At 38.3% G+C, this 24,822-nt stretch overlaps 1 protein-coding gene across 2 annotated transcripts in view; it reads left to right on the plus strand.

Annotated features, from left to right (window-relative positions):
• Positions 1–24,822, plus strand: part of EPHA3 (EPH receptor A3) — a 306,893-nt gene that overhangs the window by 221,649 nt on the left and 60,422 nt on the right. Inside the window, exons 6-9 of one of the 2 annotated variants that reach the window (XM_045001919.1) lie at positions 13,739–13,863; positions 18,349–18,511; positions 22,930–23,032; positions 23,503–23,570. In XM_045001919.1, the coding sequence (XP_044857854.1) occupies positions 13,739–13,863; positions 18,349–18,511; positions 22,930–23,032; positions 23,503–23,570 (459 nt within the window). The remainder of the gene's footprint in view (positions 1–13,738; positions 13,864–18,348; positions 18,512–22,929; positions 23,033–23,502; positions 23,571–24,822) is intronic. The other variant, XM_045001920.1, reaches the window with a different exon arrangement.

Here is a 24,822-nt window from a genome sequence, read left to right on the forward strand (position 1 = left end):
ATCAGGTCTCTCCTCTTCTATATTTCTCTTTCTTTTCTCCTACACCCTCTGCATTTCTGAAACTCATGAAGAAGAAGAATTTAGTTATCCTGTGTCTGTTGAGCCTTATAAAAGATCCACCAAAGAAGACAGGAAAATAGATATCTGCAAACCAAAGAGCATTGCATAGATCCCTAAGCATGGTAGTATAATTCTTGGGTATTCTGATTCACTGAACTTAAAATTACTCTATAAGATCATCTCTTCTTGCTTATATCTGGATTGTGTAGAATCAAGGTGCTCATTTCAGCTAAGACCATGTGGTCTGACTTGTATGTACATAAGAATTCTCTATACTTTTCTCTGCATTCGCCTGTATGCTGATCTTTAATCCCATTAACATCCAGTGCACAGTGTTGCAATAAGATTTTGCTTTGAATCATTCTCAAAATATGTAAAGTATTTGCTACTTAACAGTGTATTCAGGACAAAAAAACCTGTTGGCAGTTCCACAACTGTTTGTCTGTTCACACACTTCAGTTGATACGCCTTGAGATTTTTCCATGCCGCCAAATACACTTAATTCCAGACCCATGTGTGTTACAGGTTTCAGAGGGTAAAACTCCAAGATGAGGCATGACTTGGATTGCTGGGGTGTGATTAGCCCAATGTGCCACTCATTTATGTTCTGCTTTCTGCAATCCCTCAACTGATGTCTGTTGCACAAGATATTTTACAGTTCAGACAGAATACCTGAAGCAGTTTCTCATTTAGAGTTGATAGGCAGCTGACTGGCAATGTGTTCTCGCACAAATGTGTCTGCAAGTGTAAAGAGGCCAGTGCAAACGTTGACTTTTCAGAACCTATTGTGAATGTTGATTCCATAACATTATATACATTCTAGTTCTGTGATGCTCATAATCCTACTCTCATGCTTCATGCTATTGGGGGAAAATAAGCTATATGGTATTCTTTATGTACTGAGCACTGATAATATGTTGAGTACTAGACAAGAGAGAGATCACTTGATCATTACCCGTTAGGTTCACTCCCTCTGGGGCACCTGGCATTGGCCACTGTCAATAGACAGGATATTGGGCTAGATGGATCATTGGTCTGACCCAGTACGGCCGTTCTTATGTTCTTATATACAGACATAAAGGAAGACATGGCCTGTGCCTTTGGGAGCTTAGAATCCATATCAGATGCAGGCAGTCTAAATCAGAGAGATAGACACCTTCCAGAGAGGGAAGATGGGTTATGCGTGTGTGTAAATATGTGTTATATGTGGTAATTCAGTGTTGAAAGGCCTCATGGAAGAAATGTGGTTAGAAGAGGGATTTGAAGAAATGAGAGGGATGTAGTTTAGCTCACAAGGAGAGGAGGAGGAATTCCAGACATAGCCATGGCATGAGGGAAAGGATACTAATAAGGAGCATGGAGTGGAAGGAAATAAGAGAAAGTGTTTTCTGTTTGGCTCAGTCCAGCATTGTAAATGTAAGTTCTTTGGGGCAGGGACTTTTTTGTTCTATTTGTACAGCACCTAGCAAAATAGAGTCTTGGTCTATAATTTGGACCCGTAGGCACTATGATAATACAAATAAATAACATCCAACTGAATACATTTTAAAACTTATGATGAGAATTAATTTGGCATCCTCTTTTGAAGTGTCCTACTTTTGGGATAAGCAGAGTGGGCTCAATTTCCTTCCAACAGCACTGTGGGTAAATACTATTCAACCTGTAGAACAGCATGGTTCGGACATTCCTCTCTCCTTACATGCATAGAACTAGTGTAACAGTTCTCCACTAAGAGTCATGTGAATGTTTTAAACAACTTAGCTTTGCCTGTGTTCACGCTTTCATGTTTGCTTGCCGTGAGCAGAATCACATGGATCCTACTTTACTGGGATTAAAGCTTTAAAAAAATCTGACTTTAAGCTTGCATGCCCAAATATTTATGGGCCACAAAGCTGAATCTGAGGTTTATGCTCATCCAGTCAGAGAAAGTCAATATGATTTCAAGACACAAAGGGAAAATAGCGTATTTGAATTGAGGGCCACACAGTGTGCACCAAAGAGCAGAATGTTGCCCATATGTGATGTGTATGAAAATTAAACAGGATAGAAATTGTTTGTGCAAAATGTGAAGGGGAAATGGCAATGATGTGCCTTAAGCTAGCAATAACATAAATAACTGTTGTATGTTATTGCTCGCTTAGGGCACATCACTGACATGACATTTTTTTCCCTCAGAATTCTGTGCTGTCTCATTTTGTGGCGCCAAATCATGCAGTGACCGTAAATGCAACTCGATATTGAGTCCAACACACAGATTACATGGTATTCAACCTGTTTGTGTGTCTCATAACATTTTTTTGAATTATCAACTTTTTGAAGTTTGGAACACAAAATAAATGGGTTTTCAGGAAGGATTTGGAAGACGAGAGCTGGTGACTTGGTGAACTACAGTATCCAAGCAAAGAGGTTGGTATGAAAAAACGTGCAGAGATGCTTGAAGGCGAAACTGATGGATATATCCAGGCTGGCATCACTGGCAGAGCAGAGGGGATAAATGGCTCCAGATAGAGATCTACTGGATGGGTTACACCTTACTTTTCTGAAGTGCGGATCATCAAACTACTATCCCAGCTCTGACTTCACCTTGGAAACAACCATTTAAAAAGAGAGAATTGTTTTACAACCTTATTACAATGCAGAAATCCAGTGGGCATCTGGAGCAAACTCCTCAAATCACCTCAGAGTTAGGATTTTGCCTTCCTTGTATCTGGTGGCTTGAGGGAATAGGCGGCTTTGTATAAGATATATTGCAGTGAGTGAGGCCTTTAGCTCTATTAGAAATGTCAGACGTGTACCTTAGATTATTTTTAGGAACTATTAGAGCCTGATGCGAAAACATGCTTTTTTGTATAACACTAACATACAGTCTTTAGCAACTCACATACAATGTATGATGTTCTCTGTTTAAATACAATCAATTTTTAGCAATGGTTGTATGCACTTTACAATCTGTATCCTAAAACAGGTCCCTTAAGTAAATATATCTTTTAGGAGACACAATATGACAAAGCCACAGATGTTTGGTGCATGATATATTTCTTTCTTTCCCAATGGCCCTTATAAAAAGGACCAGAAGATAGACTTATTAAAAGTCAACTAATGACATGATGTAGGGAGCCTGTGGTTCAGTGACTGTTATTACAGCTGTGCCCCATTACATATTGGATACCTAGCACATGCCTGTTTTCTGAATGACATTTATCTTTTGAGTTTCAAACATTCCTGGCATAAATAAGGATTTTACGCTTTTCAAATGTGTTTTACAGTTCAGCCCCGGGGCTGCTGAAGGATCATTTTAACTCAAACACGCATCTTGTAGCAATCCAAAAAGGGAAGTGTAGGAGCATCCTCCATGCTCCCACTGTTATTGGATAGAGATGATCCCCCTCCAAGCCTTTGATTCCAGTCCCCACAAACCTTTGGGAAGCTATGCCCGGGATTTGACCTTTATGGCTGACATTGATCTCTTCAGTGTGCCAAACAACAGCTTGGGTCTGAACTTTGCTCATCTCTGAGAAAGTTCCAATATGGAGCTTGTGACCAATGCCCACCATCTCCCACGCCTTGACTCCCACCCTCCTTACCTTTTAAGTGGAGGTTTTGGAATGGTAGATTGGATGTCAATGGATAATCATCAGCAACGTTGATCCACGTATGCATTTATGTTTTAGTATGCGTTTCTTTAGGTTCTAAATGCAAGGTCATGTGACACTGAGGATCTCCGTGTAAACTTCTCAGTTATTTAAAATAATAAAAAAGAAATAAATTACAGCAAGGAGAATATTTATTGTCAGGCTAAACATGTAACAGTCCCTTATTCATCTTATTATTTTTTCTTTCAATGCAAAAGCACTAATATTGCAAGCTGAATGATTAGTGAGAGAGGCAATCAGTATATGTCTGAATTGTAAAAAAAAAAAAAAAATTACAACTTGCATTGCCTCTTGAAGCTTGTCTTTATTAGACAGCTTGCAAGCCTGGTCAGTTAGAAAGACAATTCTAAAACTACCTGTTTCTTTGATCCACACTGCAAACATCCTTCTACCGATTTCTGGCCAAATCCAACATTCCTTGTATGCTCAAAATTCCCACGGCAGCCAAGGGGAGTTTTGTGTCCATAAAATATGCAGGACTTAATAAAATCCTCCTCAATTAAACTACAATTATTGATTTAAATCTGTGAATCCTCTTTTGTTGGAAATCCTATATAGAGTTTGGTTTCTAGGCCTTATTGTTCATGTGAGTCTGAGGACTTGTCTTCACTACCACACAACATGGGTGCAGCTGCATCGACATAATTACTCCACCTCAATGAGAGGTGGAAGCTATGTCGGCAGGAGAGTGCTGTAAGTTGATGTCGCTCAGGGTAGTGGTTTTTTCACATCCCTGAGCAATGTAAGTTGCATCAACTTAGGCAGTAGCGTAGACAAGCCCTAAAGCTCCTCGACCTCATCAGACTCTTGTAGACTGGCATACTCTGAAATCCAAACTTATTCTGTAAACTTTTGACACCGAGTAACTGTTTCCAACCTGCCAGTGGTAGAGGTGGCTCAAAATGAAAGGCTGTAGGGTTGTCTAGTTTGGACACCGGCATCTCTCCTGGAAGTGCTTAGAAGAGTGGAAGTCACCTTTCATTTATTATGAAATGCTTTCAGCCTGAAGCATTTAAGTCCAGAGCAGGTTGCATTTTTTTAACTGGAGTTTACCAGTGCAAGCAGTTTAGCAGCTCATGCAGATTAGATCCTTTAAAGCTGAAGCTGGTGGGCAGCCGCTCTGTGGAAGAATAGTGCCATTCAGAGAGAATGTAAGAACTGAAAATTCATCTGCATTGGTGTAACCATGAAATGACAAAGAATTGTGGAGAAGCAGAGTGAAAGAAAAGAGAATAATGTCTCTAAAATAATTAAGGTTTCATACTATTTTTAGATTGCTTCTGTTTACTACGTGCCCCAATATTCTGGAACAAGACTGAAGCTGTTCTGATGACGTTTGCTGGCAGACCAGTTAAAGGACTTCAGGTCTGCTGCCCAGAACAAAAAAGATGTTTGTCTCAGGGTACGTCTACACTTACCTGCCGGTTCGACGCGGAGAGTTCGACTTTTTGGAGTTCGAACTATCGCGTCTGATCTAGACGCGATAGTTCGAACTCCGGAAGCGCCGCGGTCGACTCCGATACTCCACCTCGGCAGAAGGAGTTGGCGGAGTTGACGGGGGAGCCGCGGAGTTCGACCCCGCCGCGTGTGGATGGGTGAGTTCGAATTAGGGTACTTCGAATTCAGCTACGCTATTCACGTAGCTGAATTTGCGTACCCTAATTCGAACCCCCTTCTTAGTGTAGACCAGGCCTCAGAAATCCTTAATCCAACAGCGCCCATTCAGGGCAGGAGTTCAGTTTAAGATACTGCCATACACACACAAGTAGTTCTTAATGACATTTCTAAGAAATTGGAGGGATTTTTCCAACTGAGGTGATAACTTAGTTTCCCGAAGAGCAATAGCCTAGTAAGCATCTGACAGTTGGTGTTGCAGTCATGGTGAATAATTCCCTCTTTCCTGAAAGCTCACACCAGGAGGCACAAGACTATAGGAAAGCATGAAGTAACCTGACAGTGGGGTTGGGCAGGGGAAGCTAAACTGGCTGGCTAATTGATATAGCCTTAAAAATATTGAGTGAAAATATGAAGTGCTGAGAAGCTTCCTCTCCCTCCTTCTTGCCCCCTCCCATTTCATACAGAGAATAGAAAGAATAACATTGTTGTTACGAGTACCTCAGGCTGAAACCTTATGAAAGCATACAGGAGGTTTCCCTCCTCTGTGAAATAACTGTGAATGCCACAGAACCATACTTTTTAGTTTCTTTAGTGACTGCCTTGTGCAGCCTGATACTTCTCAAATGGACATGGTGTGTCCGTGATTTATCACCCACGTGTTAAGCATATGAGTAAGTCAAACATTTTGCCTGTAGTGCAGCAGGTGTTTAAAAAGAGATAGCAAAAACATAGAGAGAGAGAGGTGAGGATGTGAAAATGCAAAACTTAATAAAGCTGGCTTTTAATTTAAAAATGAATCGTTCTGGTGAGAAATTACCCCTGATACTCATTTGTCCAGTGACAGCTGCTGCCCAGAACGTGGCTTTCCTCTGTGCTTAAGAGTGAAAGTAACCAGCTGTATTTTAGTGCAGTTCCTGTTGGAGCTTCTTTTTTTCCCCTTTACATTCTTTGCCCTCCCCTCTTTTCTTTGTCATTTGCGCAATGCCTGCTGTCATCCCAGGCTCTGCAGCCAAGCGCTATACTCCTCTCATCTGCAGAATACATTTGAGCCTTCCTCTTTGTGATGCAAGAGGCCATCCATGCAGTGCAAAAGTTCCTTTAAAAATGTCCAAAATAAACAGCTTAAGTGTAACATTGTTGTAGAATGTCACACGTGTCCAGAACAGAACCTGTTATTCCACGTTGTCCCAGAAGTTGCAGATTAGCTGGCAAGGTCCAAAAGCAAAAGGCTTCCCAGAGAAAGCTTTCCTCCCAGGTGCCTATTCTCAGGAGTGGAGACTGACTTCAACAAAAAAAACAAGCAAAGCCACAGGATTTTAAGACAAAAAGCCTGGTTTGGAATACAATGAAAACCAGCCCCTTATAATCCAGGTTTGAATTCCACGTCTTCCAAAGTTAACATGCCCCCTGCTAACATCTCTTCTTCCTCCTCCTACCATTGGATCTTTCTGTTTTCTTTTTGTGTAAACCATTCATTCCTGACAGCCCTCTGTCAGAAACCATTACCCTTTACATACGCCCGAGTGTATCCCACCAAAGATTTGATCCAGATCCAGGGTAAGAGCACTGTATCCTGACATGATGCTCTTGGACCCAGGGCTTCATACAGTCCCAAATTCCAGTCCTCTGGAGAAAAGAGAGGACAAGAAGGGTGAATTTCTATTTGGTTTAACAATCGCTTAATGACTCTACAGAATCAGATGACATTTCACAGTGCACATCATAAAAATATATTGAGTCTGTAGTAACTTAAACAAAAGGTGCAAAATCACATACAAAAGTGCAATGTTAGTTTAACTACATATCCTGGAGATTAAAGGGTAAAGGACTGTGTCTGTGCACACATTCAAGAGTGGGATGATTGTATCTGGGGGAGGGAGGTGTAGGGTTTAGCAGGTTTCCAAAGATGTCATTAAAATAAAACTATTTCCTTTCTCTTCCACAAGCCTTATGAGGCACCTGATACAATGCTCAGTTTGTACCCTTTTTGGAATGCACTTAACCTTGTAATTATTTGTTCTAGCAAAACATTATATATGGTGGCAGCATGTTTAACTGCACTTCATTAAGAGAGTACATTGTAATGCAATCAAAGAAAATTCCTTATTAAAAATATTTCAACTCCTGCTTTTTTATAAGCAATGTTAAAGAATAAACCATTGTTAGATACCAACCTAGGATGGGGCGGGAGTCACAAATCTAAAGAGAAATGCAATGTTTCATAAAGAAAGAATTTTAATAGAAGTTATTGAGATATGCAGATGTGCCTCCACTGCCATTACATTTGACTGTCCAACAAATAGAATGCTGGTTGTTAGTGGTATGTTGATAAAGCCAACATTGTGAGAGCCCAGTCTCAAAACCATCCATGTATTGGTTTCTCCTTGCTGTAAAGTCTGGTTGAAAGAAAAAAAATGGTGTTTGTTTTTTTGTTGTTGAGAGAGAGAGAGAGAATTGTTTGTGAAAGATGCTTGACTGAGATTAAACACTTAAGCTTTTTATTTAGCCATGTAGCACTGGCAGCACGCAGATTTCCCCAGATAGATCTATGATATGAACGTGCCTTCTGTATTCTGTGAGGCGTATATGTGGAAAAGCAGTTTTTATTTCATGTCCATTCAGTCCTTGGTTTTTCCAGTGGGACTTCTAGCAAGGGTGCCGGTAGTGCCAGTGATGGGTGGTAGGTTTTTTTGTGATTTGGACATTGGCACTCTGAGAACTGGGCTAAGATCACCAACTCATTTTGCATAGACCAGCAAACAGTCTCCAGGTGGTGGCTTCTTTTTGTCTCTACAGATTTGGGATGAAAGTGAACAAGTGGTGTTGAGAGTGGAGGCTCAGTATCTCATTACCCAAGCAACCCAAACCCTTAGTGTAAGAACTTAAATCTATTTAAAATACATCATTCCATGTCAATCTCTATAGAGCTTCCCTATAGAGACAGGGGACATAGTCTCTATAGGGAATGGGGTGGGGTTTATTCAGACTATAAAGTCAAGATTAGGTAATAATGTCATCAGATCACAATAAATAAAAAGTCTTTTTTTAAAATAGTTCAGGGGAAAACCTGCATTCAGGGAACATTCTTAACTAGCTAGTGCACCACTCCCAATGCCTCAGACCCACTCTTGAACAAATCCTCTCTAAAGCACTAATTTTCCATCCATTCTACTTGAACTTACTTAGAGTGCCTTATCCTTAAAGATACAGGGCCAACTTCAGCCCTGATATAAGTGAGTTCATCGCCATTGGAAGACAGTGGCCTGAACCCTTTTTAGATCTAAATCCTACATAACTTTGAGATTTTTAATAAAATGTAATTTGTGACCAGCAGGACTAAACAAGAAACAAGATGGCTTTAAACATTTCACCAGTTGCATATACATGGCTTCCCAGAGTTAATTCTGAACTTTCCCTCTCTTAGGACATGGAAATTTCACTTACAGTATATACATCTGTAAACCAGTCACATATGAAAACAATAACCAAGGAATAAAAACGTCAATAAGGAGATTTATATACAGCTGCTATTAAACTGGAGGAAAACAAATGATCTGTTCGGGTCAGTTTCTCTGGGAAATCAATTTCAGCAGAGTTTTATTGTCCTCTCTGCTAGACCCTTCATGTTACTTGCTTGCACTTTTAACATTATGAGTGAAGAGGTTTTTACACTTGTGAGCTTAAGCTCCCTGGATCACTGCAGTCCGTACAATTTGTTACCTTTTCAACATCCATGTCCCCAGTTGCCACAAAAGTCCAACTAACAATATTGAATGCACAAAGTACATTTCCCCAATAAACCTATACTGCATTTTGTCTGAGTTCCCCTAGTGCTGGGAGTTCTGTTTGTGCATGTTAACTGAGTAGAGTGGTCAAGAACCAGTCATACAGTATATACACAAATAATTTTATGGATATATACATTGCACATGTGTATTGAAAATATACATCCATCCTTACTCATGAAGGAAAATTAATCTCTCAGTATTCACTCACGATGTACATATGCAATAAGATTGTTATCAAAAAACAAAAAAACCTACATTATGAGAAAGTTAAGGTTGATAATAGATACATCACACCATCAATACAAACATTGGAACACTGATATATGAGGCTTTATCCAACACCCAATGATGCCCGTGGCAGTCTTAACATGGTTTTCAGTGGACGTTTATTACAAGTCTTAACCTAAACATTTTTCCTACAGTCTTTCCTTGAAATCTGTATACGTTTTCCTACGTAAAACAGTTTCATTTAGATTACCTTTGAGTTGTGTTAAATGAATGTTTACACAATCAGTTCACAAAATGCCTGTTTTAGCAAACTATACCGATAAAATTGTCTGTGTTTACATCAACCCAAAATGCCTCCATTGACAAAGTATATTCAAAACATTCTAGCACTGCATGTTTTCGTCAGCATTTGAAGAAAGTAAAATCCAAATGACATGTTAAAAAATTGATTTTTATTTTTAATTTGAAGCTGTTCTCCGCTGGTCCTGCTGATAGGACACACTTTTCTTCAGTCTGAAGTTATTCTAATTATTGAGAATGTGCAGGTTGGAGAGAGAGCCTCAATCTCTACCTCTTACGGTTATTTGAAGGACCTAAAGACTGATGTTCTCATTCTTTTTTAAAATAGTTTATACTGTCAATTACCTTTGACTGCCTCTTCTCACTTTAAATATGCATTTAAGTCCCATTGACTGCAGTGGACATAAGCATGTGCTTAAGTGGTGTCCTGAATAGGGATGATTTCCTGAATAAGGACCTAAGAAGCTTAAACTTGTCCCCTATTTCCAAGAACAGACTGGAAACCCCATGCCGAGATTATATGGAAAATGGACAGAACATTTCTTTAGAAAGTAAATTGCTCTTTATTATTCTTTATATTTTTCTCTGCCCCAAAACATGGAGAAATCAGTTTATCATTTAAAAACAAATAACCCTTTCCCAAACTAGATAAGCTGTTTCTGCAGGAGCTGGAGGTTAATATATATTTTTTAATGAAATAACATTTACAACCCTTTTAGAGGAGGGACAGCTTAGTAGTTTAAACATCAGATTTCAAATTCCTCATTTTCCTGGCAGGTTAGGTTCAAGATCCTGGGATAGCCAGCTGTAGTCAAGTAATATGCTGTGGGTTGAATGTTTCAGATGAGACTAGTAGTTTGTGTGGACATTAAAGATCTGTAGAATCATAGAATCATCTAATCCAGTTCCTTGCACTCAAGGCAGGACTAAATTATCGAGATCATCTCTGACAGGTGTTTGTCCAACGTGCTCTTAAAAATCCCCAATAATGGAGATTCCAGAACCTATCTAGGCAATTTATTCCAGGGCTTAACCACTCTGACAGTTAGGAAGCTTTTCCTGATCTCCAGCCTAAACCACCCTGGCTGCATTTTAAGCCCATTGCTTCTTGTCCTATCCTCAGAGGTTAAGAAAAACAATTTTTCTTCCTCCTCCTTGTAACAATCTTTTATGTACTTGAAAACTGTTATCATGTCCCCCTCAGTCTTCTCTTCTCCAGACTAAACAAACCCAATTTTTTTTATCTTCCCTCATAGGTCATGTTTTCATTTTTATTGCTCTTCTCTGGAGTTTCTCCAGTTTGTCCACATCTTTCCTGAAATGTGGCACCCAGAACTGGACAAAATACTCCAGTAGAGGCCTAATCAGCATGGATTGTTTCTTGCTTACAATACTCCTGCTAATACATTCCAGAATGATGTTTGCTTTTTTTGCAACAGCGTTACACTGTTGATTCATATTTAGCTTGTGGTCCACTATGAACCCCAGATCCCTTTCTGCAGTACTCCATCCTAGGCATCATTTCCCATTTTGTATGTGTGCAACTGATTGTTCCTTCCTAAGTGGAGTACTTTGCATTTGTCCTTATTGAATTTCATCCTATTTACTTTAGACCATTTCTCCAGTATGTCCAGATCATTTTGAATTTTAATCCTATCTTCCAAAGCACTAGCAACCCCTCCCAGCTTGGTAACATCCGCAAACTTTATAGGTGTACTCTCTATGCCATTGTCTAAATAACTGATGAAGATATTGAACAGAACCGGACCCAGAACTGATCCCTATGGGACCCCACTCATTATGCCCTTCCAGCATGACTGTGAACCACTGATAACTGGGAGCGATTTTCCAACCAGTTATGCACCCACCTTATAGTAGCTTCATCTAGGTGATATTTCCCTAGTTTGTTCATGAGAAGGTCATGCGAGACAGTATAAAAAACCTTACTAAAGTCAAGATACACCACATCCACCGACTCCCCCCATCCACAAGGCCTGCTACCCCGTCAAAGAAGTTTGTCTAACAGTATTTTTGCTGTGATTAAAATTTCCCTCCCATCTATTCCACACAAGTACCGGTGCACGTACCAGTTAACTGCTATGTATATATAGTTTCTAAGGTTCTTCAGGATCCATAGGATAGAGAGGAGCTGTATAAATGTAAATTGCTATTGATAAATATATAGCAAACACTTTTCTAATAAACTGGTGTGAGATGTGTTACTTGTAACATCCATAGAGATGTATAAATACGTTTAAAATAATGAACACACTGTTATAAGAAAGCTTTAACACAGCACTTATGAAGTACATACAATTATTTAGGTCTGTCTCAACAAAATATTATAGTAAATCTTATGATAATTTATTAGAGAAAAGCCATTTCTGTTAATCATTTATTAACTATTAATAATTTTTGTGAGTGTTAACTTAATGGGAAATGTTACCAGATGGGGTACTGGGCTTAATATGCTGTTCAAATACAAAAATAACAAATACCATTAATTAGAAGGGCATAAAAATTACTTACAAGGGCATAAAAGCTGCAAGCAGGAGGGGTTGACTTAACATAGCACTTGCTATACTACAGCAGTCCAAAAGGCTAATCACACTGATACTTTGCCTCTAGCAGTGGCCTATACTTATGGAAGTGTGGAATTACCCAAGGATATACATTACAAACCAATCCTATATACCTCGCTTAATGCTTTTCAACAAGCACAATGAGCTTGTAGAGGTGGTCAATGTAAGTAAAATTAAGATATACCTCCCCTCCCCCCCATCCTCCAAAACCCCAGGCTCATTAATAGTGTAATTGCTGCAAGATAAAGGTTTACTTAAATTTGAATGAAGAGAGAATATTTCTGAAATGCAAATGTTGTTAGGGAGTATATTGCAAATAAAAGGGTTGAATATAAAAATACAGTATATAGAGTACATACATTTGGCTGGGGTGGATATATTTTTTCAATGTTCCAGTCCTTTAAAGAGTTTAGCAAAATCAAGTATGATTAGAAATGGAGGGGTTGGTTTATTTATTTAATTTTTATGAGAACAATTTGTCTGGCATTTAGAAGTTCTCCTGCAGCATTGGAAATCCAACCATAACAGCACTATGCTAATACTTGGGAATGGATAATAGCTGAAACTAACAAATCTACCAACAGCAAAAATATCATAGTTGCTGAGTGACCTCTCCTAACTGATGATGGCCAAACTTTGGCCAAATGTATCCAGTGAAGTAAATGGAAGCATTGCCTTAGATTTCAAGAGTCCAGGATTTCAGCGCTGGTTTGGAAAAGCATCCAAAAAATGGTGGTCTGAAGCTTAATTGAAATTCTTTATGTTGGAAATCTCATGAGATCAGGATTTTTACTGCCAGACCTCTAGTACTTCCAGGTTTTGGATGGTGGATTAGTGGGTGGCATGCCATAGCTTGTCATCCATACTTGTGATTAATGTATCTCAGAAATAAAATTACTGGCAGTGTAAGTTTAATCACATGTACTTTGCATTTTAGATTTTTTTTTATTTTAAAAGGAACACTGTAAAGGAAATGCGATGTATGTGGGAACAATTTGCACCAGGGGAATCCTTACCAAATACTCTCATAAAAAAGGATGTATTCCGCAATATACTGCTGATTATTATTAACTATGGATACCATGAGACTCCTTGTATGTAATGTATTCCAGTCCTGTCATAGCCTTGCATATGAAAACGTTATCAATGATCTGCGGAGCCTGGTAATAATAATGCTGCAACATTATAACAAATAGGTAGTACCGTTATTTTGGGTTTTTTTTTAATATATCAGATGTATTTTATTGCTTACATTATAGTAGCAGATTGAAAACATCTGCTGTCTTGCCACTAGTCCACCAGTAACAGAAAGTCTCAGCTCACTTTCCTTCAGGCCAGTATGCTTCAAGACATGTGTACCAAGACTATAATCCAGCTGCTGAGTGTTGATACAGGGCCAGGCCTATACTCAGGAGTCTTTTAAATGGAAACAATACCTCCTTGCCAGGGATTAGAACAGTGATAAACTCCATTTGCTTTTTTTCTCTCCCCTACCTTCCTCTCCTTACAGCCCCGTCCCCCATCACAATAATTAGGAAAGACCGGACATCCCGAAATAGTGTCTCTCTGTCTTGGCAAGAACCCGAGCAGCCTAATGGCATCATCTTGGACTACGAGGTCAAGTACTACGAAAAGGTGGGAGGAAAGGATTGAAGGGGAGGTGTGTGTAATGAAATAATTTCTTCTTCCCTTCACTAAAGCTGGTAGGATGCACCCATTCACTCACAGTGGCAACTAAATATTGACACTGTTCAATTTAATATAATAATAATAGGGAGAATATGATGAGAATATGAAATAAGTTGGTAAGTAGTGTTGTGCATCAAATTCATGTCAGAATGCTCCAAAGTTAGTGTAGAGATTAAAACAGGTGAAATGTAAAGCAGCCTTTTTCTTCTCAATTGTATTTACTCAAATATATTATGTTTCATATAAGCATGTACTAATGAGATGGTGTTTCAGTGCAGCATAAACAATATTTGCAAAAATGCGAATTGAGAGGAATTAGATCTCTCTGCTTAGTGTCTTGTTTACAATTTACATCTCTCCAATAAAGACTGGGAGACCCATTGTGAATGACTGAATTTTGCTAATTAGTGAATAAATGAATACATGCAAAGGAAGAAAATAAAACTAGGGAAGTGCATCACTAAATATACTTTGCTTTATTTTGACAATAGTATTATATTTTAAGTGGTTTGTTGATACCTCATATATTTTGTAAAGATAATGAAGTCTCAGGGCTTGTCCACACATGCAAATTTATCTGGAATAAAGAAGGGTGTGGATTTAAATCTGAATATCTCTTCCTGATTAACTTCATGCGTGGACACTCTTATTCCAGAATAAGAGTACCTTATTCTGAATTAGTTTAATTCAAGTGAATTAAACAAAGGGCTTGTCTATACAAATGCTTAGCTCTTGGCAAGCTGCCTACACAACTGTTAAAAGTGAATTTTTACCACTTTTCCCCCATTATTGACATTGTAAAACCAACACAGCTACGGGAGTAGAACAAAATAAAGCCCCAGTTAAGCATGTGCTTGACTCTAAGCATGTGAGTAGTCCTGTTGTAATCAGTGGAAAGATACATGTGCTTAACGTTAAGCACATGCTTAAAATTCTTTGCTGAATTGTGGCAGGCTCAGTCCTGCAAATCCTTACTCTCACAATTACTCATTAATGCAAATAGATCTTCTGAATCAATATGTCTACTCACTTTTATTAAAAGTTTGCTACTGTAGGTCCTAAGGGTGCCCTATTTTGATGTACAGCTTTATAGAACCTGGGCATATATTGATATCTTCCAAACCAACTGTCTGGTTATTAAAATTATTTGCGGAGAAAATTAGCAACTTTTCCCATATGGATAAACATATGTACATGTTACACAGTGGCTGGTCATAATGACTTGCATAAACTGTTTTGAAAATGTACCCAGAATTACCATCGATATATATGGCAACTAGGTTTTAATAGCAGTTTTGCTCGATTAAGATAGATGTGCCCCTCAACAGTGATGTTGCCATTTGTGCAGCAGATTAATTTAAAAAAAGAAAAAAGAAAGAAAAAGAAAGCTGTTTGTGATCTTGAGGGTAGAGAGCAAGCTATAGACAGTTGGATTTAAGTTGCATTCAGATTCCAGCTCCCTCATTTTTGGGGCTAGGTCAGCTATGTGATGTGAATTTTCTAAGTGCTGTCATATTAGTGTACAGTTTAGATTCTGGATGAAGGGGGATATTATTGCATTTATATATTGCTTTTGAAGAGGTTTCAACTCCTTTTTGTTCCTTATGTGTGCTACCCACAACAGTTACATAAAACATTCCTTCTAATATAGTATAAAAACTATGTATATGAAAAAAGAACATAGCCTTCACTCTTACTAATGTTGCCACTATAAATGTTAAACTTAGCTGAAGTACCTTCAATAAAATATAGATTAAAATTGCCCAATTTTCATTGCACATGAAATACTAACAGCAGCAGGACTTTTTCACCATTAAAGATGGTATCTAGTATACTATGAGGAAATGCTTATGTAGGATACACTTTGCGGGTCAAGTTTTTAATTCATTAACAAACTGAGTGTTTGGTTAAAGTTCTGCCTGGCAAAGACTCCCTTTTCTTTTTGTATATTCTTGCTGCTTGTGGTGAATAGAGTGCAATATCTCTGAAGTTCCTCCCCCATGAAAGATAAACCAAGGCTTGTGTGTGGTGTTATGCTGATTTGATTACTGTTAACATAAAAATTGACATATAAAACATATGTCTTGTGCAGTTTACCATAAACTAAGATATTATGATATCCACCATATCACAGTTTTGAACATGTATTTACTGAGTAGCGTTGAGTGGTATTAACGAATACAACTATGACCATGTGTTCTCTTCTCAGGTGCATGAATGCATAAGGAAAAGTTTGCATTGCATAGAAATAACTTAAAGTCAGATAAAACTGACTATCCATTCAAACTATATATACACATATCGTACTGTTTGATTTTTTTATCTGTATATTTAAACATTTAATTAAAAGCTTTATTTTGTTGAGAGGGGCAGAAGTTCCAGATAAAATGAATTACCAATTTCTTTTTCATTCTTAGTCTGAAAGCAAATGGACCATGAGAGAGGCTTTTGTAGATAATTTTTCAGGGATAAATCTAGTCCAATTTGCACTCGCAAGGAGTCCTATTTAAGACCCTGATTCTGGAAGGTACTTAAATGTGTGCATACTTTTATGCATGTGAGTAGTCTTATTGATGTCAATTAGATCACTCACATGCTTAATGTTTGGTACATGCTTCAGTACTTTTGTGAATTGGGATTTGAGTCTCTAAAGGTGTGTCTACACTTCACATTAAGCCCAGGCTCACACTCAGGTTTGAAACCAAGCTCCCTTCGGTCCACACAAATCAGTTTTACTCAGGTCCTTGGGAGTTAGGGGGTGGAGGGTGGATCGGAGGCCATGTCCCACTCTGACTTGGGTCCAAGACCTGACATTTTGCAGTGTGGACGCAGCTCAAGCTGCAGACCTGAGTTAGGTCTGTATAATACAGTATGGACATTTGTACAACTCTGAGACCTGGGCCCAGCAAATGTAAAACCAGGTTTCAAATATAGTGTGGACGCTCAAGTGTGGGCTTGGAAACAACAAGACCACAAGCTCGGGTCCCACAGACCTGGATTTACAAAGTCGTGTAAATATGTTCTAAGGCAGCCCTAGTTAATAGAAGTATTCACGTGAGTAAAATAAGCATGCCTTGGCCCTGAGAGTATTTAGGGTAGTTTCCAAGCTCAGTATCGATACTTCAGTACTCAATTTAGTACTTTCATGAGTATGTATGGTACCTTCCAAACTCATGTTAATGCTCTGTGAAACTTTACAGTAAATGCAAAGTGCTCTCAGCACGCACCTGAAATTCAGTTCAGCTGGCAAAACTCAGCAGTCTTCCAAGCAATAAAGCAACTTTTGAAACAACAAAAAAAAAGGAGTTTCACATGAACCTCTGTGATCGAAAGCAGTTGAGTTCCTCACAGCTCCGCACATGTATAGCTTCTGTCCAGGCTTTTCCTGAGGCGGGAACCAGCTGCCATTTTAGGAAGCCAAAAACACCATTTTAGCACAGCACAGTCTTAGAACTACAAACAATATAAAGCAGCAAGTGTTTAAATCATTGGACTATGTGGTTACAGGTGGGTCTGAGTCATTGTCTTAGCAGAATTAACTCTTTGCAAGGTATAAAATGTGCCCAAACTCGCTAAGTTGTCCATTTTTACATACAAAACACTCTGTCAGAAAAATAAATATATAAAACACTAATATAGAGATCTGTGGTGTTTTTTTCTGACAGTGCTTTTTGTGTGTGTGTATATGTGTGTGTATACACACAAATATATATACATATAAATAGTGTATATATACACATATAGATATAGATCTATTATTCTTTGGCAGAGAGGGAAAAAAAGCAGATATGTCTGACCTCTCTGATTCTTACAGCCCAGACCTCACTCAGGCAAAGCCTCCACTGACTTTAGAGTGTTTTGGCATGAGAAAGGACTGCAAGATCAGGTCCAGAGTTTAAGTGCTATATAGTTCTATTAACCTGTGTGTAAAACTAAGGTAAAGTTCTTGAGTAGTATTCTTATTGCTATAAAGGTAAAAAATGACTTGTAAAACATATAGCAGTAAAAGCTGAGCCAAAGCTATAGGGCTGCAAGGCACTAAAGGGTCTAAATGGACTTAAATTGGCTTCTAATTTGGTGCAGTTGGAGATGCTAGATTTTATGGGTTTTAAATAACATTTTTATTGTCATTTTCATGTAATAGTACAAGTGAATAGTATAGGCGAAGGAATAGCAAAATGTTAAATAAAATGTCTCATAAATAGAATATATAGTACCAGGTAAAAGAATCCCTAATAATTTGAGATTCTTGCTCATCTGCAGTTCCATGATGATTTAAATTGCATGGCTGCACAAAGTTTACTTAGTTCGTAATTGTAGTACAGAAAAAACTTGACAATGCTTCTTGGGCAATATTGTGGTAAATAGGGTGTTGCTTTAATTGATTTGGAGTATGTTGGGTTTTAATGTAGCAGTTTTCTTTCCCCAAAGCAGGAACAAGAGACAAGTTATACTATTCTGAGAGCGAGAGGCACCAACGTTACCATCAGTGGCCTCAAACCTGATACCACCTACGTCTTCCAAATCCGAGCCCGGACAGCAGCTGGATATGGAACAAACAGCCGCAAATTTGAGTTTGAAACCAGTCCAGATTGTATGTATTATTTCAAATGACTAAGTGTTTTCCTGCCCAATAATGGCTAGCTTCATTCCCTCTCTAGTTTAGTTTAGGAAATGTGATTTGTAACTATTTATTATGTGTCTTTTTGGGCAGTATAACTATATAGTTTTATAGTTTACCATTAAAATTGAAATATGCTGTATAAAGTATACTGTAAATAGCACAGGTGATATTTTCTTCCATTCCCTGTCCTATCTGATTCCCATTGCCAGAGTTAATATGATCCTTTGCTCGATGGCAACTCCTGCTGCGGAAGGAAGTCTGATACAGTAACAGCCTCATAATGTCATAATATTCCAAGCTTGTTGCCTCACTCTTCAAACTGTAAAAACTCTGTGCTCCAGGAGAACGAGGGTCTCATTTTTCCTCTATTCCCATAAGTCAGTGCATAACTATCCTCATCACCGAGGAGCATAGCTGCTTGCCTTAAAAAGCCGTGAGGTGAATTTGGTATAATCAGGAGAGGAAGGATGGTGTTTCAGTTAAATCCCAGGGCTGGATTTAGACAATCGAAGTTGTATTCCCGTACACACAACATTTCCGTGTGACCCTTAAGCAAGTCATTTAATGCTGTGACTCAGTTTTCTCTTTTATAAGGTGGAGATAATACTTATCCACCTGACTCTTGTAATATGAGGCTTAATCACTAGCCTTTATGAAACATTTTGAGTGTTTTAGATGGAGCTACTATAGAAGTACAAAGTTGAGTGATTATTTTATTTGTTCCATTAGCACTGAAAGAGCCGGTCCTGTCTGAAGTTAGAAAGTCAAAAGAGCAATTTTAAAGACTTAGAGATGTTTTTAAAGGAAACACTAAAAGTTATGGTGTCCAATGTACCTTTCCTGATGTTTCTCCTCTGAGGAAAGTTTGGCCCAGTTTTCAAATAGAGGGTCAGCAATAGCTTGTTGAAATATTACATTTCAATTCTAAGGGCATGTCTACACTTAAAACGCTGCAGTGGTGCTACTATGCTGATGGCAGAGTTTCTCCTTCTGGTGTAGTTAATCCACCTCCAGGAGGGAAAGTCTACTCTGCAAAATTAATTTGATCTAAGTTACGTCAATTTAAAGCCACCACAGTAATTACATTGCTTTTGCATGTCCACACTGTGAATCTTGTGTCAGCGGTGCACATCCTCATCAGGCGCACTTGCACTGATTTAACTGTCAGTGTGGGGCATTGTGGGATAGATTCTGAAAGGCAGCAACAGTCGATGTAAGGAACTCAGTGTCTACACTGACACTGCATCGACCTAATTGCATTGACTTAAGTGCCGTGCCACTCACGGAGGTGGAGTGGGCAAGTTACATTGGTGGGAGGTACATTTTAATGTAAACACTTGCAGTGTTATGTCAATGTAAGGCAGCTTACACCAGCCTCTCTTTGTAGTGTAGACTAGGGCTGAGAGTAGTAGCTATGTTGAAGGGAGAACCCCTTCCGTTGACATCGCACTATCTACACTGGGGGTTAGGTTGGTATAACTGGGTCGCTCGGGGGGCAGGGGAGGGTGGATTTTTCACCCCCCCAAACAACGTAGTTATTCCGATGTAAATTTATAGTGTAGACCTGGCCTTAGATCAGTACATAGGTACACAAGCTGTGCATTTAGATACTGATTCAGCAGTATACTAAGTATGTATCTCATGTTAAGAATGAGTTATTCCATTTAAATCAATACTGAATCGAGACCATAGATACTTAGGCCCTAGTCAAGCAAACATTTATGCACATGCATAACTTTGGTCACGTGAGTAATGCCAGTTTACTTTTGCACGCATAAATAGTTTGCAGTGAGTCACAAAGAGACTCTTTACATGAGCAAAATTACCTATGCGGGCAGTTAGAACGCTCTCTTTCAGTACAGCACTCTTCCACGTTTGAAAATTGAACTGCCAATACCCCTTCATTTTTGCTTGGAAAAACAGTTTGAGTCGCACAACTAGAGATCGGGGGGGGACTCATAAATGGCCTTTACTTGAACGTGAAACTTTTTGCCAAATGATTTTCTTTCTTTTTTTTTTTTAAATTGTTTCTTATTTTTTTACAGTAACTTTAGAAGAAAAGTTTAGCTTGGTTTTCTTCAGCCCAGTTGTCAGTTTTTATTTACCATTTGTCATCTGTTATGTGGCCCTTTCAGGCAATATGGCCCATTTTCCACTGATCATTTTCTGGGATATTTTGTCTTGTGAGTTTTGACTAGTCATCCAACAGGGTGGATTTTTTAAAAAAAATGACAGATTTCAAAAAATTAACCAAAAAAAAGCGTATTTAAAAAAAAATCCAGCTGAAAAATTTGCTAGATAAAATTTCAGTCTGTGAATGAAATGAAAATGCTTTCAGAATGGTCACCCTTCCTGCAGAGTGCAGAGTCCAGGCCAATGCACCATATACATGGGAGCAAAGTAGTGCACAGACCTTATACTTTTCCTGTGCACAGGGGCAATTTACACCCTCTGAGCATAAAACAAACATCCAGAGTAAGACTTCCAAGAGAAATTAATTATTTTTTTCAATAATGTAATAACATAATCCAATTTAATTAATTAACTCTTCTCTTGTGGGGTTTTATCCGGCACACTTTTACTCACATAAGTGTCCTGACTGAAGTCATTGGCACAGTTAATGTAAGGACTACTGAAATAAGTAAACATTTGCAAGTATGAGTCCTTTATTTGTAGCTGGGGCACTAGAGAAGTTAAGCATGTGCTTGAGTGCTCTGTTAAACCAGGGCTTCTATTCTCTCTGTGTTTTATAGTGACTTTCAAAAGTCATTTGTTAGAGGTACCCATCCAAATGTTAGTGCTATCACCACCTTTGTTCACCCTTGATATGAAAGCTGACATTGTCTCTACTAGGAGCTGCAGGTGCCCGGTATCTCTAAAAGTTAGATCATTTATTTTGGTGCCTAAATATGGATGTAGGTATCTAAGCTTTGGCATCCAGGTTTGAACATTTGGGCCAGAGACTTCCCCACTGCAGTATACATGAAATTTTTGGGGGGAAATTTCAACTCTCTAAATATATTCCTATCCAGTGTTCAGCCATGATTAATTTGCCATACCTGTGAATTTGGAGGTGTGTGTTGCGGGGGAGAGGGGATTCCAAAGGTATAACGTAACTCAAGATTATACCACAGATACTGTAGTGGTAAATTTTACTTATGGACTTGTAATAAGGATTGAGAGTCTGAAGTTTAAGAAACATTCTGTTCAGAGACTACAATGTCATAAAAATAAACACAGACTTTTAGCAAGAAGCCAAATGGTCTTGCACTTGACATGTTTGAATGTTTGAGGTATGTGAGCTGTTTTTTCACCCAGCTCTTATTCTGGGAAATAACTGAGCTCCTTGTTTTAAAATCACTTAGTTTCAAATGGTTATTGTGGTGATCTTCAGCTTTTAGAATAACTGACAAACAAGGAGTACCAAGAAAAAGTTATTAATGGTAGCAATGTTAAGGGGGAAAAGATCACTTCTGTTCATTTCAGGTTGTTTTTACCATGATTAAAATATGTACACATTGAAGATGCCACTGTAAGATAAATAGAAAGAAGAAGACCAATACTTTTGGAGAAGAGGTGACAAGCCACAACTATAAATATATATCACCATAATAGCTGTACATTTTATATGGGTAGATATGAAATTTCCCACAATTTGATCACAATTGCTAGGCTACCAAGGCCACACAAGCCCTGTTGTATGTCTCTAATCTGTGGAACATGAGGTAGGTCGTGTCCATAATGCATAGAGACTTCTTTCAATGTAGAAACTGAGCCATCACTAAGGAGTTCTTCCCCACTGAACCTCATAGTGAGTTGCTTCATTTATAGATTCTTACCATCTTAGATCTCCTTCTCTTCATTTCCCTCTGCTCAACAGCCCACAAACTTGTTGCCCCAATTCTGAAGAGGCATTTTTTCCCATCCAGTTCCTTCCCAAATGTAAAATTAGGATAATAGTCCCTTACCTAACAAGGACATCATGGGGCTTAGCTCACTAAAGCCCTTTGAGATCCTCAGCTACAGTATCTTATAGAAGTGTAAATAGTAATGATAGGTATTGAGTTGCTTGGACTTCTTCCCTAAAAAGTCATCCTTCCTCAGGAATGACAATAATAGATATTAGCAGCAGCATCCATAACAATAACAACAATATTTTTATCATCAAAAACCTTTGCAAACTTGCAAAGGCAATGAGGGGAAACTTTCCCTTTCTCTCCATATGTTTGTATATGATGAAGAATTACTTAAGAATAGGGCAGGAAGATGTTTTCAAAGTTCAGAACAAAGCAGTGGTTACCTAATTTATTAGCTGCCCTGGGTTTGTGTGCTGTGATGTGTTTAATGCCATTTTTTCAATTTATTTACATTTTTTTTTAACTTTCCAGCATTCTCCATCTCCAGCGAAAATAGCCAGGTTGTAATGATTGCCATTTCAGCTGCAGTAGCAATTATTCTCCTCACAGTCGTGGTGTATATCCTGATTGGGAGGTTAGTTCATCGTCTGTCTTACACATTTACACCTACTTCCATTTTCCATCATCTGCCATGGTGACTTGATGAGCACAGTCAATCAAATGCTGTCAGGCAGTAAAATAGTTGGACTTCACCTTCCTGTCGTGTGCAGCCTACCAGCTCAGAGCACTGTTGCACTGTAATGAGCCTGCTAACAATAGCAGCACCAATCATATAGTAGTTGTTAAAAAATGCTACAAACACATTCTTAGGCAATTGTAGAACTAAACTGTAGGGGTCAAAAATCACCAAATCCTCTCATTAGTCAATTGCCTTGAATTCCCTGAGAACATAGCTTGCCTCTGTAGGGTACAGAGAATGTAAATATCATTAAACTTTCAAACAGGCATTTAATTGTTTAGGGAAAACATTTTATTCCGTTTCCATATGCAATTAGCATATAAACTTTTATATGTTTCTTCATATTTTTTCTCTGTTGCTTGTAGATTCTGTGGCTATAACAAATCTAAACATGGTGCTGATGAGAAGAGGCTGCATTTTGGTAATGGACATTGTAAGTTACTGAAGACTTATAATTTCCTCTTTTACAAAGTGAATCCCTAAGACAACTGATGTTTTTCATATTAAATAAAAAGGAAACTAATAAATTGAAATGCAATTGGGAGAAAATATTTTTTTTCTTTTGTGGAGAAGAGTTCTCCCCACTAATTAATCTTTGTTTTAACCTCTTTCTTCCAGGGTCAGATTAGTAATGAACAAAAAAGTGTTGGCTGTTCTCAAATGATACATGTGATTAGTAATACTACATCAATTAAGCTGTGCATTACTGAAATGTGAAGCACAGCTTCAACTGCTTTATTATTAACCATTGGTGACATCTAAATAACATTTTCCTACGCAAAAAGCAAAACCAGTGAATCCTATCTTGAGCAACAAAAACAGTTTACTTGACAAAGTTGGTCTGCTAATAAACTTCGATTTGAATTAGGTTGAATTTATTGAAAGAGATTTTGGAGCAGTTTCTGAAGATGGGAATGCCTGCTAAGTGTGGTGTCATTTACAAATTTCACTGTGCTTAATGAACGTGTTCTGTGTAATGTCTTAATGCACAGAAGGCAGCTGACAAGAGTGAAGCATTTAGTTGTGCTCTCTTAGGGCTTGATCCAAAGTCTATTGAAGAGAATGGGAGTCTTTCCATTGATCTCAATAGTCTTTAGATCAGGGCCTTATTTTACAATCACCAAATAGCGATTTATAAAGATACAAGATCTTGTCTGGGCTAAGGCCTCTTTTTGGACACCCTTGTAACGTCTTAAGGCTAATTACTCACGTTATTTTTGTGTTTATGATTCTCGCAGAAAAGAATATGGTTTTTGAAGCTGTCATTCATAAACAGTTTCAGTTTCTCATGCACTTAGTCCATTCTGAGAATAAGTGCATAGTCTGCTTTTAAACAGCTTCATCTGCAAATGATGGCCGCAACACAACACTGTAAAAAAATATGGCATCTTGTATTTATATTGTGTAGAAAATTGCAATTTAAGGTTATTTTATTTTATGGCTAAATGGCTTTCCTCTTTATGTACACTTTTGCACATAGCAGTGACATTACCATCTCCTAAGACAGTGGTTTGGTGTAGTAGGTAGTAAAAATTAAATGACCTTTTCCCACAATAGTATTCTCTTGCACTAGCTGGAAATTAGAACTGCTTCCTAATTACAGTCACAATGGGGCCTTTGATGCTTGGTAGTTCATATTATACTTTTTGTCTGGAGCCATCTCTTCTCCAATAACTGCGCACACA

The sequence above is a fragment of the Mauremys mutica genome, chromosome 1 (assembly GCF_020497125.1).
Source record: "Mauremys mutica isolate MM-2020 ecotype Southern chromosome 1, ASM2049712v1, whole genome shotgun sequence".
Taxonomy (NCBI): domain Eukaryota; kingdom Metazoa; phylum Chordata; order Testudines; family Geoemydidae; genus Mauremys; species Mauremys mutica.